Here is a 16,111-nt window from a genome sequence, read left to right on the forward strand (position 1 = left end):
TGTCTCTGGCTCTAATGAGGAATAACTCTGAATAACTCTGGCATTCAGTTAACCTACCAATAAAAGAATTACTTTCCTCACAGAGCTTTTTATATTTAACTAGATTTTTTTAATGAGCTTTGACATTCTCAGATAAAAGTAATAACGTGTACAATGTATTATTATAGCAAAAACTGTATATGACAGATCCCTAAGTATTTTCTTCTCTTTTGTTTCACCTTTTCTGTCACTATACTCCTACACAAGACTCAAGATATACTGCAAATGTTTGAATAATGCCAACTTGAAACTACGGAATTGTAAATAACGTACTCGCCCTTCACTGAGCAATGTTGCATGTGTTTACTTTAATCTGGTATTTTCTGGCTAGAAACAGAGGTTACTCCCCCTGAGAGTTCAAATATCGATAGTGCACTACGTAACAAGGGAAGGTTTTAACGACAAAAACAGCTGCCAGTTGGTAACAAGACAATGGATGGAATATACATAGTGTAAAATTTTAGTCTCTACTGCTATTCCGGAGGGACCAAATCTTGAAGTGTTACTCAACTTTGTTTAGGATTCAGGAAGAGTTTTCCTGCTATAGGACTGAGGAGATGATAAGTAGGAGCGTCAGGAATTGGCCAGAGTTAAAATCCTGGAAAGCAAACATTTATAGATTGTCTTTGTAGAAATGTTGGCTCCCTCTTAATTTTCCCATGAGTGGAAAAGAGGGAGAGGATCATGTGAAAGTCTCCTTGCAGGAGAACCCACAGAAGCACAAACTACAGTTCTTCCTAGTCCTCAGCAGTGCTCTACCCCTACTGCTTAGTTATCCTAAAACTTCCATTCAGCATTCATTTAAATTTATAATACTGTCACTTCCATGAATTTTTATCCATGTCTTCTGTGTCTCATTAGAAAGACTCTATCTAGCACTAGAGCTTCTGCCCTAGCTGTGAGGAAATTACAGCCTTTCTTCAGACATAGCACCGCTGAAGGAAAGCAAAGACTAGCAGCTACTTCCCCTGTGAATTATTTCAGGGCCTTCTACATGAAAATTTGGTTGGCACAGCTATTCCAGAATAACTCCCAGTATAAATACTGCAGTATTCCAGTTTGAAAGTGTCTTTATTTGTAATTGATCATTCTACCTAGGAATAATTGTAAGGGGTCAGTTTTTCCAACAACTTCTGTTCAGAGGTTTCATTATGCAGGAGTGCATGTATTAAAATAAAGCCTCAAACATAAACACAAAGCCAACCACAACATATATCCTTTAATCACCAGACTACTTCAAATAAATATCTTGTTCTTGAGATATTTTCTGTGAAACTGTAGCTGTATTAGGCTTGTTGAAGTCTTCCATTGCCTCAGTGCAGCATGGATTGGCTCTAATAATGTCTGTCCTGTCCTGCGACCTAGTAATTTTGTGTCCCTGTGGATAGCTTGTGAACATCCCCTGGTGTGAATGCACCAATGAAATCTAAATACCTGCCCTTGTAACACCCTGCAGGTGTTGCAGATAGTGAAGAGACACGTTTGCATATGCCAATACATGTTTTCAAATAAAAATTTGGTACATTTCAGATCCTATCTTGGACTGTGAACTCCTCAGGCAAGAGGAGATGGATATTCATATCTGGAAGTGGTAGTAGCACAGCTGGACAAGTTGATATTTAAACATTTTTGCTTTTAGAAACTACAATTCAGTAGTTCTGGACTTGTAACACCATCTATATGCGTGTCCATTGGCACAGTCGATCGGTGGTTAACACCCACAGGGCTCCACCTAAGCCAAGGAACAGGACAACATCAATGTCTGAGATAGAAAATCTGAATGAAAGTCAAGAAGGGCAGAAAACTTCTCCAGTGAAATGTTTCTTTGGGCAAGGACTCGTAATTTCATAATGCAGAATGTAACTTCGAGAGAATTTTCCAGTAAACAACTTCCCCTAATATTCTGGAAGGCACAGATAAGTTCAGTTCCCTACAAAATTCACAACTGCACACCTTACGTGAAAAATAGGAGCAAAACATTCTTAAGCACCCACATATCTGAAAAGCTTATGTCTCATGTTCAGAAGTGTCTTAGGTTTCATTGACTTTGAATTTAATTTAAGATTTTTAAGAATATTTTGACTGCCTCTTTGTCTCTAGCATCTGGGAACAAGCACTAGTGTTACATGACCATCCAGCTCTTCAAAGCTTACAAGCAAGTGCTCTGGTAAGTTAAAAATGTTGGTATAGGAAAAATTAAAAATCAGGTTGAGCAGCTATGCCTAATGGGAACTTTACCAAAAATTTTTTAAAAATACCCAAATAGAATCACTGGATTTATTCAACTACATACTATTAGTCACTCCCTGTCGTCTGTGTTACTGAACCACCATCCTGCTTCAAAGGCAGTTATCAGCCCAGAAATATTTTCATCCGAGGGTTTAAACTGCAACAACTGTGAGGACACGTGGAAGATTCTTCTGTCATTATCTAACCATTCAGTTCTAATGCGAGTGCTCGACTGGGAAAGTCTGTGACTAGTGGAGATGGATAAACAGTTGGAGGGGAGGCATTTGACTGTTTAATATGTGTGCCAAACTGCCTTTCTAGGGTCATGGAGACTCGGCAGTTCCTGGGGGCTGTCAAACTGATTACACGCAGCAAACCAGCCGGTGTGTCTCTGCCTGCTGCTTAGAGTGAGCACTGATATGCCAGTCAGACTTTACTATCAAGTACAAGCTTATGTGTGTTTGAGATGTTGTGCAGCCTTCAACTCACTGGTGTACTCAGTAATTTAAAAGCTTTCATATACTCTAAAAAATTTTGTCCTGCACTCCAAGGGGGAATCTTTGTTCCTAATACAGAGTCCCAGTCTGCAAGTTCTTTGTGGAAGACCAGGCTCCCAGCATAGATGTACAATTGTGAAGCAGTTGGTTGCATTTCAGCAGTGGTAAAAAGATCCTTGTTTTATATTTCTCTACAATAATTTCTGTAAAGGCTGTGAGATTCTTTGGGATGGAAGGCTATAAAAATGTAAGTTGCTATTAATTATATTGACTTGCATAATCCTATGTATGCCCATTTTGCCTTGCAGAAATACTTAGAAGGAAATGTACTCTTCTTTCTTTTTCACACATCATTGCATTGTATTTGAGAGGATTTAGCACATTTTCTGATTTCACTTGCCAAATCGGGCGTTCGTGTTTAAAATTTACAGCTGACTTGACATTCCAGAAACTAAGCATGATTACCAATTATGTCTCTGTCTTGTAGTAACATACCTACCTAAGGAAGGAAATATTGGGACATCTGAACTTTTACATCAAGAAGCAAAAATGAGATTATCTTTACAAAGAAGCTCTGTTCATTCAGTTCTTGAGAGAAACGTGCAGTTACTGATACGTTTTATGTAAATTCTAAGGCCATTAATCATTATCAGCTGCTGCCAAATCCCCCCTATATCCCAAATATACATAAAGGAAAACTAACACAAATCTTCTTCATTTGTCTGACAAAGTTATTGCCATCCGGCAGGTTGCAAAGATCTAACTCCCTTATTTGTCAACACCAGACTACTCCTGCACTGAGTTTGAAAGATGCCACATACTGTATAGTTTCGCAACTTGAACCGTGCAATCTGAAGTTCAAACAAAAGCAGGAATACTAACTCTGTAATACGGAGGGAAAAGAACTATTTGTGATAGAGGCAGCATAGCTACTTGGTTCAGGAAAACATGTTACTGTTCTATTATACTGGATGTAATCAGAGTTGAGAAACGTCTTGCAAGAAGATGAGAGAAGGACATTATCTTCTCTAAATACGTTCACCCCACCATATCATAGGATTATAACTGTACATTTTAACCCCTCAACAGTTATTCAGGGACTAAAACCGCCTTAGAGGTTAGTTACAGATAATGAAAAATATTAGAAGTGAAGGGTGGTAACTGAATATTTATCAATTAAACCTCTAAGTATTCATTATTTTTTGTTACAGCACCAGGGATATTAAACAGTTATATATTAGGTCTAAGCATGGCATGTAATTTCTGAAATTCTTGTGTAACAGCAGGTAACTCATGTAACAACAAGGCTTTATACCACCTAGATACTATTTTCCTTCCTTTATAATGAAAGTACATGGGGTTTGGGGTACCTACACAGAGGAACAATTTCAGACTGAGTTGAGAGTTGTGCTGCTACTTGCTGCTTCACAAATATTTGAGTCATGTTCCTCCTGAGCATACATGTTAACAATGCAGCAAGAACAAACAGTAAATCAATTCGGCTGCAAAAGCCGCTGGGTGCTCTCCTCTGATCCTTCCTGGGGCTGAACAACTCCTCTAACTCAGTGGCTTAGTTTTACTTTTTCTATTTTCTATAAAGCAAGGAGGAGAGTGCAGAGAGGGCATCATTCTGTGAATTGTTGTCAAATTCTTTGAGCCAAGCCCCAGAAGCATGTAAGCACCTGTTGTTTTGAGACCTTTTATGAAATGTACCCAGAAGTCAGACCACAGTTGAACTGTGTAAGCAACGCGTTTGAAAAGCAGAAAGTACAGGCTGTTAAAGCAATAGTGCCTGGTCAGTTGAAGAGAAAGAATGTATAATTGGAGAAGAAGTATTGATGTTAACATAACTTTTCTAACAGGAAGAGAACTGAGGAAGAGTTAGGACAAAAGGTTTATTAGAAAGCTGGGAACAACACATCACCAGCACTAAACTGAAGCAAGCAAAAAGGGAAAGTAACTATGTGAAAGAACACAACTTCCTCCCCCCCAAATTGAACTCTTTGCCATCTCTTTTCTCATGAAAGCATAGGTTCGTATTTTATGTCTCAAAATTAAATGTATTTTTAAAGTGTTTCTTTTAATATTAATATATATAATTAATATATACTCTTTTCTTGATAATCGCTAGTTTTAGGGTAGGATAAACAGATCATGGAAATAGTTTTTAACAGTACAGCAGTTAATATTCATGATTACTTGACTTTAGACACATCAGTGGATCACCTTAATCATGTACTTCAGGAATACCTAGGAATTCATAGACTAAACAAGGAATTCTAGAAGGGAGCAGGCAAATGCTGCGTGGATCGTCATGTTCTGGCTTGGAACTAGCTTTCAAACATGGCATGTACTTTCAAATTATAGACCTTCAAAGGTTGGTCTAGAGAAAGTCAATGGAAGAGTAAATTACAGGTGAGAACAGGGGGAAAAAATCAGATACAACTGCATAGTAAAGAGACTCAGTGGAAACAAAAGGAAGAAAACCAAGCCACACACATGAGCTTACCTTGTCTGAATGTGAAGATACCCGTATTAATTGATCTTGGGAGATGCAGACAGAGCATGAGAGAAGTTATCTCACGGTGATGGGCTTCAGTAAGGCCCTGAGACATCCCTCTTGGGAAGGATTTGCTAATCTTGCATTTATAAAGTCGTGATGCTTTGCTTACCTTTTGTGTCCAGCAGTTAAGAGACCTCATTGCTGTATGTAAAAGCAGAGGACTAATGGATGGCAGCTCCTCTCTGCTGCTGTTTGCACAGGGAAGCACTATACAAACTGGACATGCAGCAGCAGTTGTGGGTGGCAATGGAAGCAAGGACATAGCTGGTGGGAAGTGACAGCTGGGAATACAAAAGAAAAAGCAATTGGGATTTGGAAGCAACAGGTGGGAGCAGGAATCAGAAAACTATAGTTAAGACCTCTGAGGAGGCAGGAACTAATCCAGGCCCTGTTGAGTGAGTCCATGGGAAGGGCAACTTGAAGAGGTGGCAGAAAAGGAAACAAGCAGGGAGAATATGATATTGTGTGCCTGAAAAGCAAACACAAAAGGCGAGTTCTTCATCAAAGCTGTACTTTTTTCTTAGCCTCATCTCTATCGTAATATTCATCTGTGAATGATACGCTGCATATTTTGATGGAGAAGAGTGGCTCTGGCTGTTACTTTAAGAGCAAAACAGAGCTAGCTGTAGCAGTGAAGCTGCAATGAGCTCTTCCATGACAGGTGGACAGGAAAGGGACAAAAAGAGTTATTTAAAGTCTGCTTGCTCTTAGTGCAGTGGCAGGTGTGCTGGCAGACAGCTGGGCTCAATGACCTTCTAGAGTTGTGCTCCCACATTAACGGAGTGTGCTGGATGTGACTGACAGGGCCTCTGTGCCCTTAAAATGTAACATCTGAAGTTGTCGCTTTGGGTCATGTTCCAGCTAAGGGAGGGAGTGCAGCGACACGGGGGTCACCACGTCCCCAGAGCAAGGCAGGGTGGAAGTGTGACCTCACCTCACGCAGCGTCTGCAGGCACCGGAGGGGCCGGGGCTGGTCCGGAGGGGCCACCTCAGGCAGGGGGACTGCTCGCCACAGCAGCCGTTTCACGACCATGTGGGGATTGGTGGTCCCATAATGCCACCGCTGTTTCCCCTGGGGGGGGGGCCTTGGCCACCCCCCGCGAGGAGAGAGATTGACCCTGTCCCTGGGCGCGTCCCCTCACAGAGCGGGGGCGGCGGCCCTGAGGGGACGCGCGGGCCTCGAGCGCGGCGCCCGCTGCGGAGGGCGCGCGGCCACGTGCGCCGGGCAAGGGCCGCCGGCGCGCGCGCACACGCATGCGCGCTCCCCACCCCACCCCGCACACCTGCGCGCGCCGCCGCCCTACTCTTCCACCCCTCCCGCCTCTCGCGCCGTCCTCTGTGTCTCCGCGCCCAGCCCCGCCCCCCGCTCCCTCCGAGGGCGCAAGGCCCGGCCAATGGGCGCCCAGCGTGGGGTGGTCGGCGGGGGCGGGGCTGGCGAGCGGCCTCTCCGCGGCTGCGCGCCGGCCGCCCGCGGCGAGGAGGCGGTGTCCGCGCCTGCGCAGAGCGGCGCAATCGCCCTCTCTCGAGGAGCGGAGCGGAACGCGCAGGCGCCTCGCGCCGCCCGCTGCCCAGCGCCCCGGAGGGGGGCTCGGTGCGCCTGCGCGCTGCGGCCGCCGTCCCCCCAGTGCCCCGGAGGGGGGGGCTGCTGCGCATGCGCGCCGCGCTGCCCGCCCCTCGCCAGCAGCAGCAGGAGGAGGCGGCGGTGGTGGTGATTCTGGCTGTGGAGAGCGTGAGGCAGTGCGAGCGCCGCTGCCGCCCCCTGTTATCCGGGAGCCCCAGGTCCGGGCGGAGGAGGCCGGAGCGCCCCGGCGGTGGAGGGAGCCAGAGCGGCGGCGGCAGCAGCAGCAGCAGCAGGAGGAGTCTGTGCCGGGCCCCCCCTCCGCTCAGTCCCGTTACAGCCCCCCCCTCCCTCCGCGCTCCGCTCCGCAGCCACCAACATGTCGGCGCCGGCGGCCAAAGTCAGTAAGAAGGAGCTGAACTCCAACCACGATGGGGCCGACGAGACCTCAGGTGAGGCCGCGCCGGGGGCGTGAAGGGAATGGCGGCAGCCGCCGCGGCCTCCGCCTCGCACCGCGCCGCACCGACCGCCATTTTCCCCAGCCACACGGGCCGCGGCCGGGCCGGAGGCGGGAAGAGCGCGGGGTCGGCCGGGCGGATGTGCAGGCCCCAGCAGCAGCAGGAGGAGGCCATGTTAGCGCCCTTTTGTCTCCGCTCCCCGGCCCGGCCTCCTTCCCCACGGGCGCAGGCGGGGCCGGGCGGGGGGCGCTGCGGCCTTGGCGGAGCAGCGGGACCCCCCCCCGCCCCCCCCCCCTCCCGGAGCAGCATCCGCGGAGCCTCATTGTGCTCCGCCGCCGCCGCCATGATGCTTCGCCGCCTCCTGGTCTCGGCGCCGCCGCGGCCGCGTGGTGCTGCCCCGCCGCGCGGGGATGGAGCGGCGCCGGCTGCGCCGCCGGGGCCTGCCCGCCCCGGGGAACCACGCGGTGCGCGGGCGGCGCGGCGATGGAGCCCTCCGCGCCGTCCCCACGTGCGATCGCGGCAGCTCCGGGATTTTTAAAGGTCGCCGCGCCGTGGGTTTCCTCCCGGCCGCCGCCGCGGGAAGGGCGCAGTGCTCTCCTTCCTCCTTCCATCAGATCCGCCGTCGCGCCCCGCGGTGCTGCGCCCGCGGCCGGCTCCGGTCACACACGTGTTTTCCGTAGCCGGCCTCCCCTCCGTCCTGGGGAGGGGGGCAGCGCATCCACCCGCGCAGCCGGGGAGAGCTGTCCCCTAACGCGGGCTGAGCCGTGCGGGAAACTTACCGGGGGAGGAGTGAGCGTGCTGCACTGCTCCAGCGACTTCCCGCTGCCGTTCATTCATCTCCCGGCGCGATAGGTAAACAGTCCTCCTGTAAGCCAGAGCTTTGCCAGGCTTTGTCGAGGGGAGCTTCCGACCAGAAAATACCTGTCAAACGGCGACTGGGAGGTCTTTTCTGCTCCTAACTGTCCTTTCGAACGTTATTTTCGGTTGTTAGAAGGTGGCATGTAGCATGTGGCATGTTCCCCGTTAACGCTCTGTCTATTGATATTTCTGTCCTCTCTAAATTCCGTAACGTTCCTTCAAATGTGTTGGTCTTAGCAAATACGGCTCATGCTTTTTTAATTAAATTGTTATTAATCTGTCATGATTGACTCATCATTTAAGTTGACTTGTAAAACTGAGTAGGGGAACGTGAGTTGTGATTTCTAGGGGTAAACTGGCTTTGAGTGCCGTTCCGTCAAACTTTTCTGCGCTTCAGCTGTAGTACACCCTGGAAGTAGCTGAAGCTTTAAGGCCTAGTAACACTCATGACATTTAATAGAAATCTCTGCGCACTTCTAAAGTAGATGACTAGAAAAAGTCTTAAGCGAAAACCCCAGGTGATTTGCCAGACTTGAGAATGAAGGGATTTTGATGCATTTTTGTTTGTTTTTCAGAAAAAGAGCAACAGGAAGCAATTGAACACATTGATGAAGTACAGAATGAAATAGACAGGTAAACAGATGTTTTAGCAGAAATGAAGATGTAACTGAAATATAAAAATATTTAGTAAAGTAAGCACTCGGTAGTAGTTCTCAGTCTCTTTAAACTCTGCCAAAAGATAGACGTGTGTTCTGACTTGATTACATGTAAGAAGTATTTGTATATGATAAAAATCTGAAGTAGTGTCCTGGTTTCTTGTTTAAGTATGTGTAATTAAAAAGGTAGAACTCGAGTTTAAAATTTTAAATTAATTGTGATAGTTTTGATAATAGAAATCTATTTCAGAGTGGTTTTTCAAGTTACTGTGTATTCTGTTTTGAAAGAGTTTTTTCATGTTTGCAACCGAAAACTTGGTTGAAAAGTTAGCTTTTATTATACTTTTTTTTTAAATTATACATTCATGTGCTTGTAGAATAATACATAGAAAGCGTCACCGAAACATTAGTTTCGTTTGCCAAAACTCCTTGTGGGTTCTATGTTGGTATTTGCCTGGATCTTATCTCCATGCACACTGTTCTGCAAAGGCTGCAGGTGACTGCTGAGGCTCTGGCCATGTGAAGCTGTTGCAGTATTAGGGCTCTGCCTTTTTGCATTTTTTGCAAAAACCAATTAAATGTTACATCTTCAGATTTTACTTGTGTGGGGTACAAAATTGCTTTGCTGTAGCTTGCCTGCCTGCCCAAAAGTTACAAAGAGCAGGTGATAGTGTTACGTGTTATCCATCTTCAGGTCTTTTGCAAATAAAATGTTTAAGAGGTAAAATACTACTTTGCTTTGCATAAATAAGGGTCTGTCCCTTATGTAATGCTGCAAAACACACAGTGTGTTCAGAACGTTTCATTAAGATCAGTGAGATTGCTTCTGGTAGCATGTTTCTTAAAAGTCGTTAAAGGTTTGGGCCTCAGGTTTTTTTGTTTGAGATCTCATTTGTTGAATATGGCAGACTAGTCTAATCAGACTCAAGCCGTTTTTAGCTGACTACTGATGATGCATCTTTAAATTTCAGTTCTCTCTCCTGTGGTTAATGTGGCTCTTCCTATTACAGACTGAATGAACAAGCCAGTGAGGAAATTTTGAAAGTAGAACAGAAATACAACAAACTCCGCCAACCATTCTTCCAGAAGAGGTCAGAATTGATCGCCAAAATCCCAAATTTCTGGGTAACAACATTTGTCAACCACCCACAAGGTATGTTCTTGATGTCCCTCTTTTTTTTCTGTAAACTCAGTGTTTGCTTGCATGTTATGGGAATATCTTGCAGCGCTGAGGGTTTTCTAGAGGTGTTGCTGGGCATATGTTTAAATGGAAGCCTGCTGCATACGCAAACACTTCCTTTTTGTCCTAGAATACGTTTTAAAAGCTTTTTATTTCTTGCATTTGTTAACCAAAGGAACATTTTGTTCACCAAAATCCCTTGTTGGTTTTCTTTCTGCATTTTAAACAAGTTTCTCATTTTTTTTTTAGTTAATTGGGCCCTTTAAAGGAGGAGAAAAAAAAAAAGAAAAAATAGTTGTTTTTTTTTAATTGGAGGTGAACTCCTTAGGACTCTTGACAACAGACTTTCTGAGAGGGCGAAACAAGTTTGTAGACTGCTTAGATTGGGCAAACTACACCTGTGAAAATGTGTTTCAGAGATGTATGCAGGTAGCTTTTGCTGCTTTTTAATGCTGAACTACAACAAGCGAACATACAATGCTTTCACCTCAGCAAATGCAAATCACACCAATGCTAATAGTCTGTTGGCTGGTAACTTGAAAAAAATGGGCTGCGAGAAGTTGGCTTGGACTGTGTTGCTTTTCAAATCCTACTTGCTATCAATTCCCTGTATTTCATCTGCATGAAACACATTTCATAGCTTTGGTAATATGGGATTCCTAATTCTGTCTTAGTATCTGCACTGCTGGGAGAAGAAGATGAGGAAGCACTGCATTATTTGACCAGAGTTGAAGTGACAGAATTTGAAGACATCAAATCAGGTTACAGAATAGATTTTGTAAGTACTTTAAATAATTCCTTGTGATTTTTCTGATTTTTTTTTTTTTTGAACGTGATCACGTATTGGGTTGTAGTTTGTAGCTTAATCTCTTCAGTTGTCCAGTTAGTACCAGGTATGACTTGGCACGTGTCTTTACATTATGTGGGTTCTAACTCTTTGCTTTCAACTCTGCAGTATTTTGATGAGAATCCATACTTTGAAAATAAAGTTCTCTCCAAAGAGTTTCACCTTAATGAAAGTGGAGACCCATCTTCAAAATCAACTGAGATCAAATGGAAATCTGGGAAGGTATGTATGTGCTTCTGGGAAAGATGATTGCTGCTTTGTGATACCGTCACTTTCATGGTGTTCGTTTTACTTTTTATCGAAGCTGCCTTGTCCTCCCTTCCCCTCTCAACCCACTTTCCACTTTGCTACGTATGTAGCTCGTGCCTACCTTGCAGGGTTTGGAATACCCTGTTTACATGGATATCTGTAGTGAATTCTCTTGCTCTGTTGAGCACCACCATTAAAACCATGAAAGCACAAGTATGATGAGAGGGAGGGATTAACAAGTGCATTAGATTGTCTCTTTGGTGTGGATCTAGAATCTGTGTTCTGTTGTTTTCTTAAGGTAACTGTTAAATCAGGAATTGTGAGGACAGCAGGGTTTAGGGGGTCCGATAGGGATGTGTGATTTATTTTTTGTTGGTTTTCCCTTTTTTCCTCATTTTCATTTCCAGACACCACATCATTGGAGAAGTCACAGCCACACAATAATGTGGGCATGTCTTTCATCCAGACAGTATTCAGCCATAATTAATTTGCTGTAGTTAGTTTCTGTAAAAGTTGGGAGTACTTTAATGTGAAGATTTGAAATGCGTATTTAAAAGTAAAACTGAGGGTTGCAGCTAAGTCACTGCTTGTTTTGTCACCCTCAGACCAAGAAAACTTACTTTTTTTCACTGAGAACTAGAACTTTTCCTCTTGTACAAGAAGTTACAGTCCAGTACAAACTAGCCGAATGATCTTTACAACATACCACAATCAGCGTGAATTCTGGTATTGTTCTTCATTAAACAGTCTAAACCTATAAATGTTGTGATTCTATAAAGAAAACAAATACTAGAAGTTTGGAGTTACCATTTGATCAAAGAAAGAATGGATTGAAATAGCAGATAGTAGTTTTCAGACTAGGCAAAAAGATTGTTGTAAACTTCTGGGGTAAGGTGTTTGATACAGGATTCATGTATGTTTTTGTGACCATATGTTTTAGCGGTTTATGGTGGGGGTTTTTTTTCACTTAACTACACAAGATGGCCTGAAGACTTCAATGTAGGAAATCTTAGGATAAGGCTAGACATTTCTTTATCTCAAGTTAAAGACAGAGCTTAGAGGTGTGGAGACTGAGTGTTTCTTCAGTTGTGTGTATATAGTAGTTGTAGCATTTAGCTGCAATTACAGCTAAATGCTCTGAGTAGTGTTTAGCCATTCTGAGATCTTTTAAGTTCAGTATGTCATTAAACACTTGCTGTACTTCTGCTTCCTTGTGATTGGGAAGCATAAATCAAGTGCAAGATCCTGTGAATTTTCAGTATTTCAATGGAGGTCATTAAAAGAAACAGGCAGTTTTACTGTTTTCCTGTGTTCATGAGAATGCAGTCTTTTTCTGTGAGTTGTTTGGGTTTCAAAAGATTGTTAAAGACTTCTCCCTGAAAGAGGGAGCAGTAAGTGACTACTTGTGGTTGTTCAGACAAGAATGCTTCTAAATGGTGCTTACTAAAAACCTCAACCAACCAAAGGCCATGTAAAGACTGCTTCTTTAGAGAACTTCTTAACTTTCTTTTCAGGATCTGACAAAACGTTCAAGCCAGACACAGAACAAAGCCAGTAGGAAGAGGCAGCATGAAGAGCCAGAAAGCTTCTTTACCTGGTTCACTGACCACTCCGATGCAGGGGCTGACGAACTAGGAGAAGTCATCAAGGATGACATCTGGCCAAATCCGTTACAGTACTACTTGGTAAGTACAGCACGAAGTTGTTGATCCACACCCATAATAGCAGGGTGCAAGTGAAAGTGAATTTGATCACTGTAGTTAATGTTGCATCTGTGTCTTTAAGGTTCCTGATATGGATGATGAAGAAGGGGAGGGAGAGGAGGATGATGATGACGATGAAGAGGAAGAAGGATTGGAGGATATTGATGAAGAAGGAGATGAAGATGAGGGGGAGGAGGATGAAGATGATGATGAGGGAGAGGAAGGAGAGGTGAGTAATCGTACGCCTTCCATCTCTGGTGTATGAGAATCACAAGAAATTTATAAGAGAGATCTTGTAAGAATACTGAGCCATTGTTACAAAGGTAAAATAGTTCTTCACAATCACTGACGAGGTGTTTGGAGGGGAGAAGCAGAACTGTTACTACCTTAACTTGTGGAGTGGTTTCAGTGTAGTAATAAGTTTTTTTGTGTATATGAGAGACAGTACAAATAAGTAGTTTCAGTAAATTTGAAAGGGAGGTGCTCTAGAAGAACTAGGGTATTTGTGTAATAAAATTCATATTTAATTAGTGAACATTCTAGCAAGGCTTTACTTGTAAATAACTTCTGTTGATATAACCAGTTCTGTCATCCTCCCACCTGTTGGTTTATTTCTGCTTATGGCCAGCTTAGCTAAGACTGTTGGGTTCAGGAATTAGAAATTTCCTTTAGTTGCAAGTGAGATTCCAGGGACAGCATTCAAGGTGTTGGTAACTTAAAGTTCAGAATGTCTTGGTTTTTTGTAATTGGGTGTGATGTGTCTGAATTTCAGCAGCAAAAACTTATTTGTATTGAGGTAGGAGGGCTGTTGTGGGCACCAGAATCCTGCGCTCCGTTATGTCACCTGGAATTTAGCACCTGAAAGTTGAAGCGTTTTCCTCTTCAGAGTTTAAAACGAGGGGAAAAAAGGTGGCCCCTTCGCTTCCTAGATGTCAATGTTTGTAGTTGATTCTAAGTCACGGTAGTTTTTAAAACCTGATGTTTCTTCATTGGGACATCCAGTTATTAACTGATTTCTATGTAGATTGTACTCATGGCAAGCATTACTACTCCTTAGTGAAGAGGGAAGGAGAGATCATACAGCATGCTACGAGTAACACTGTAGGGCTGTTGTCTGTAGGGTAGTAAAACATTCTGGTTATTGCATTTGCAAGTTCGTGCTACCTGAAGTTTAGTGATTAGATTTTTTTAATTGTTGCTTATGTTTCAACAGGAGGATGAAGGAGAAGATGACTAATTGAACACTGATGGATTCCAAACCCCCTTTTTACCTTTTTAATTTTTCTCCAGTCCCTGGGAGCAAGTTGCTGTCTTTTTTTTTTCTTGTGCTCAGTCGCCTTGTTCTCTTGAGGTCTCTTTTTCTCTCCTCTACACCATGGTTCACAATTTATTTTGGGGGAAATACCTTGAGCAGAATACAGTGGAAAAGAATCTACCAGTTTCTGTTTCAAGTTCATTTTTATCCCTTTCTGTCTCAAAACAAAAACTGTTTATGGAATCAACACACCATGTTCTGTGGGAAAAAAGAAAACCTTCTGCTCCCTTCACTCTGCTGGAAGCTGAAGAGTGCTAGGCCCCTGTGTAGTAGTGCATAGAATCTAGCTTTTTTCCTTCTTTCTCTGTATATTGGGCTCAGAGATTACACTGTGTCTCTATGTGAATATGGACAGTTAGCATTTACCAACATGTATCTGTCTACTTTCTCTTGTTTAAAAAAAAGAAAAAACTAAAAAAAAATGGGGTTATAGAAGGTCAGCTGGGGTGGGTTTCAGATGTTTGGGTGGGTTAAGTGGGCATTTTGACAACATGGCTTCTTCTCCTTTGGCATGTTTAATTGTGATGTTTAACAAACATCCTTGCAGTTTAAGATGACACTTTTAAAATAAAATCTTCTCCTAATGATGACTTTGAGCCCTGCCACTTGATGGAGAATCAGCAGAACCTGTAGGATCTTATTTGGAATTGACATTCTCTATTGTAATTTTGTTCTTGTTTATTTTTAAATTCTTTTTTTTTTTTTTTGTTTCACTGGAAAGGAAAGAAAGATGCTCAGTTTTAAACGTTAAAGTGTACAAGTTGCTTTGTTACAATAAAACTAAATGTGTACACAAAGGGACTGGTTGGTCTTCACTGAAAGAAACAGTTTTAATATCCTGTTTTGAACTTGCTTGTAGTTTCTTGGCATTTTTGGGGGCATTTGGTCAGTATTTATGTAGTGCAATGCAACCTTGTGGTTGTGTAGACTGATTAATTGGTGCATTTAGTTTCCACTATTTCAGTACTTGTAAAATGTTTCCTTTGGTAGTTACTACTGCACACTCGGTTTCTTGCATTACCTAACTCTAAGACAGGGCTGTAGTAGGTACACGTGTCTTGTGTGAAGACAGGTTTATAGTCATGTTTTTTAAAAAGAAAAATCACTTGATTGTTAGATATTTTTTTTTTTTTAGGTAGTAACTTCCAGTACTGTATCTCCAGTAAATCAGTTTGCATGAAAATATCATGCAAGCTCAGAATAAAAGACCAAGAGGTCTTATAAGAAGATTTGGGTGTTTTTGTAAGTCATTTCAGTTGAAAATAAATCTTAAGTGCAAGCTAATTTTTGGGCTATTTCAAAGAGCAAGATTCTTAGCAAAGCTCATGTATAAAAAGTTGCTACTTCACTGCTTTCTTTCCTTGGTAGCAGCATGTATATATGCTTTCGATATACTGTACTCTTCTTCATTTTAAGAGACTGCTTTTGAGTAGCTTGTAACAATTTCACATAGAGCTTGTTGGTACTGGTATTCCACAGAGTGTAATGAAAGTTGTTTTAACATGCTGTGCTTTTGTGCTTTTGAAATATTTAAAAAAAAAAAAAAGTTGTATCAGCTAATCTAAAATTCAAACAGCTAGTTCTCTTTGGATGTGTAGAAAAAGACTGTCTTCTGGGAAGACTTGCTGTTATATTCTCTGATCCCTTTTCCTCACAGAATTTGCTATAGTCAAATTCAGCTTTTTTTTTGATGCTTAAGAATACACTTAGCAGAACAAGATTAATGTCTATGTGAGACATGCCCAAATAACATGTGTGGAGGAAACATTCTGTAAGTGTCTGGTCCAGCTTGGATTCAATCTAGTTATCAGACAATGCAACGTCCAGTCTGCATGTGATCAATGCAAAAATATGGCAACCGTTTACTTTATTCCGTCTCAACAAGAGCTGCAGCCCTGATCCTGCTTGCAGAGCAAAGTAAAATGTTAATTGGTAATGGTTTCTTATCATGTAGAGAGA

The 16,111-nt window shown here is 43.0% G+C and overlaps 1 protein-coding gene across 1 annotated transcript; it reads left to right on the top strand.

Moving 5' to 3' along the window:
- The first annotated feature begins 6,974 nt into the window (after positions 1-6,974).
- SET (SET nuclear proto-oncogene) lies at positions 6,975-14,949 on the top strand. The gene is made up of 8 exons (XM_074891127.1): positions 6,975-7,338; positions 8,778-8,835; positions 9,869-10,011; positions 10,713-10,816; positions 10,994-11,107; positions 12,649-12,819; positions 12,920-13,066; positions 14,051-14,949. Exons 1-8 carry the CDS (start codon positions 7,266-7,268, stop codon positions 14,072-14,074), a joined length of 834 nt encoding a protein of 277 aa, XP_074747228.1. The 5' UTR covers positions 6,975-7,265; the 3' UTR covers positions 14,075-14,949.
- The last annotated feature ends 1,162 nt before the right edge of the window (positions 14,950-16,111 follow it).

The sequence above is a fragment of the Strix uralensis genome, chromosome 21 (genome assembly GCF_047716275.1).
Source record: "Strix uralensis isolate ZFMK-TIS-50842 chromosome 21, bStrUra1, whole genome shotgun sequence".
NCBI lineage: Eukaryota > Metazoa > Chordata > Aves > Strigiformes > Strigidae > Strix > Strix uralensis.

Bases quoted from the DNA above. Each gene is read 5' to 3' on its own strand.
- SET (XM_074891127.1), top strand. From the start codon at position 7,266: ATGTCGGCGCCGGCGGCCAAAGTCAGTAAGAAGGAGCTGAACTCCAAC. The intron at 7,339-8,777 runs GTGAGGCCGCGC...TTTGTTTTTCAG, and splicing joins TGGGGCCGACGAGACCTCAG to AAAAAGAGCAACAGGAAGCA. The intron at 12,820-12,919 runs GTAAGTACAGCA...TGTGTCTTTAAG, and splicing joins ATCCGTTACAGTACTACTTG to GTTCCTGATATGGATGATGA.